This window comes from Oryzias melastigma, unplaced genomic scaffold (genome assembly GCF_002922805.2).
Source record: "Oryzias melastigma strain HK-1 unplaced genomic scaffold, ASM292280v2 sc02787, whole genome shotgun sequence".
Classification (NCBI taxonomy): domain Eukaryota; kingdom Metazoa; phylum Chordata; class Actinopteri; order Beloniformes; family Adrianichthyidae; genus Oryzias; species Oryzias melastigma.
In genome coordinates this window covers 1-1796 of record NW_023419358.1, presented here as the reverse complement: position 1 = coordinate 1796, position 1796 = coordinate 1, and the positions used below count along the sequence as shown (strand labels likewise).

General features: G+C 53.7%; 1 protein-coding gene across 1 annotated transcript in view; it reads right to left on the bottom strand.

The window, feature by feature from the left end:
- The window catches only part of LOC112139154 (autophagy-related protein 16-1), a gene marked incomplete at its 3' end in the record, with an annotated part of 2516 nt that extends 767 nt beyond the window's left edge, over positions 1-1749 (bottom strand). The window contains 3 exon segments of the mRNA XM_024261849.2: positions 604-753; positions 839-944; positions 1022-1749. Of these exon segments, the coding sequence (XP_024117617.1) occupies positions 604-753; positions 839-944; positions 1022-1193 (428 nt within the window).
- Between the last annotated feature and the right edge of the window lie 47 nt (positions 1750-1796).

Genomic DNA, 1796 nt, shown 5'->3' with positions numbered 1-1796 from the left:
TCTAGCTACACCCTTCCAGTTGTGGAGGAGCTCACCGCGTCAGACTTTTGATTATTTTAGCGGTTTGTTGATGAGAACAACTTCCTGTGTGCAGTGCATCACTTTGTGTGTCTGCTCCAGTCCTCAGGGTGGAGAACGTGACACTGCTGCACACCTGCACCTCCCCTCTGCTCCTCCTTTACACCTCTCCTCTGCTCCTCCTTTAAACCTCCTCTGTTCCTCCTCTACTCCCCCTTTGCACCTCCTCTACTCCTCCTTTAAACCTCCTCTGTTCCTCCTCTACTCCCTGTTTACACCTCCTCTACTCCTTTAAACCTCCTCTGTTCCTCCTCTACTCCCCGTTTACACCTCCTCTACTCCTCCTTTAAACCTACTATGTTCCTCCTCTACTCCCCCTTTACACCTCCTCTGTTCCTCCTCTACTCCCCCTTTGCACCTCCTCTACTCCTCCTTTATACCTCCTCTGTTCCTCCTCTACTCCCCCTTTGCACCTCCTCTACTCCTCCTTTAAACCTACTATGTTCCTCCTCTACTCCCCCTTTACACCTCCTCTGCTCCTCCGAGAGGAGACCTGCTGACTTCGGCCCCTCCTCCTGAGGTTACCTGAGCGTCTGCCGGACGGCGTTGCTGCGCAGGTCGATGATCTTCAGCAGGTCGTCTCTGGAGCAGGTGAGCAGCTCGGTGCGGTCGTGGTTCAGGTCCAGTGAGGTGACTCTGCCAAGTAGCTCCATCTCACGTACGATGCTCTCGGCCCTGAACACACGTGCACATGCACATGCATGCTGAACCGCTCTCATGGTCAGGGAACAGGTGATGCCTTCACCTGAGCAGGACTCACCTGATGTCCCAGAAGCGAACCTTTTTGTCAAAGTGACCACTCATGACACACTGCTCCGTGCACACGATGTCGTTGCAGCTGGAGCCAGCAAACACAGTCTTCATACCTGTGCAGGTGAGAACAGGTGATCAGAGTGGAGCCTGAAAGGGTCACCCGGCCCCGCCCCCACTCTCAACCACGTACAGACTTTGCTGCGCAGGTCCCACAGCTTGAGCGTGCGGTCGTAGCTGCCTGACACGATGCGCGCGTTGTCCAGCAGGAAGCGGGCCGACAGAACCTTCCCGCTGTGGCCCGTCAAGGTGTGCTGCAGGAGGACGGGGCAGGTTACAGAGGTGCCCAGTCGGCATGGCGTCATACACGACCACGGAGTCTGTGACCTTTCAGGGTCAGAGTCTGTTTCTGAGCAGCAGGAGCCGCAGAGCTACAGTCCACCGGATTGAACGTCACTTCAGGGAGAACATTTTCTGAACCGTTTTGTCCCTTTCAGGTTCACGGGGGTGCTGGAGCCTAACCCTAACACTGGTGGACGAAGGCGGGGTCACACTGGATGGGTCGCCAGTCTGTCGCAGGATCTCAATCACACACTCGTATCCATTCATTTCTAAACCCTGCAGTGAGTTCTCCTCCTTTTTCTCCCTCAGTAGTGAGTATAAACCACTGACTGCATATGAGAACTGGACTGAGTGACCCCTCCCCCGGCATTCCAAACAGGAAGTGCCTGCTGGCTTCACAATGACAGATCTAGACGTCCATCTATCCACCATGTTACCTGCAGCTCTATAATTCACAGACTAACTTCACTATCTGTAGTTTTCCTTTGACGCTGTGATGTCCAGCAGCCTGAATCAAAAGGTTCTGGTTCCATCCGCTGATCCTTCTACACTACCCACTGCTGTGCAGGTCCAATAACAATACAGAACCTCCACTTATCCTATTGATAAACTATACTGGTCACAAA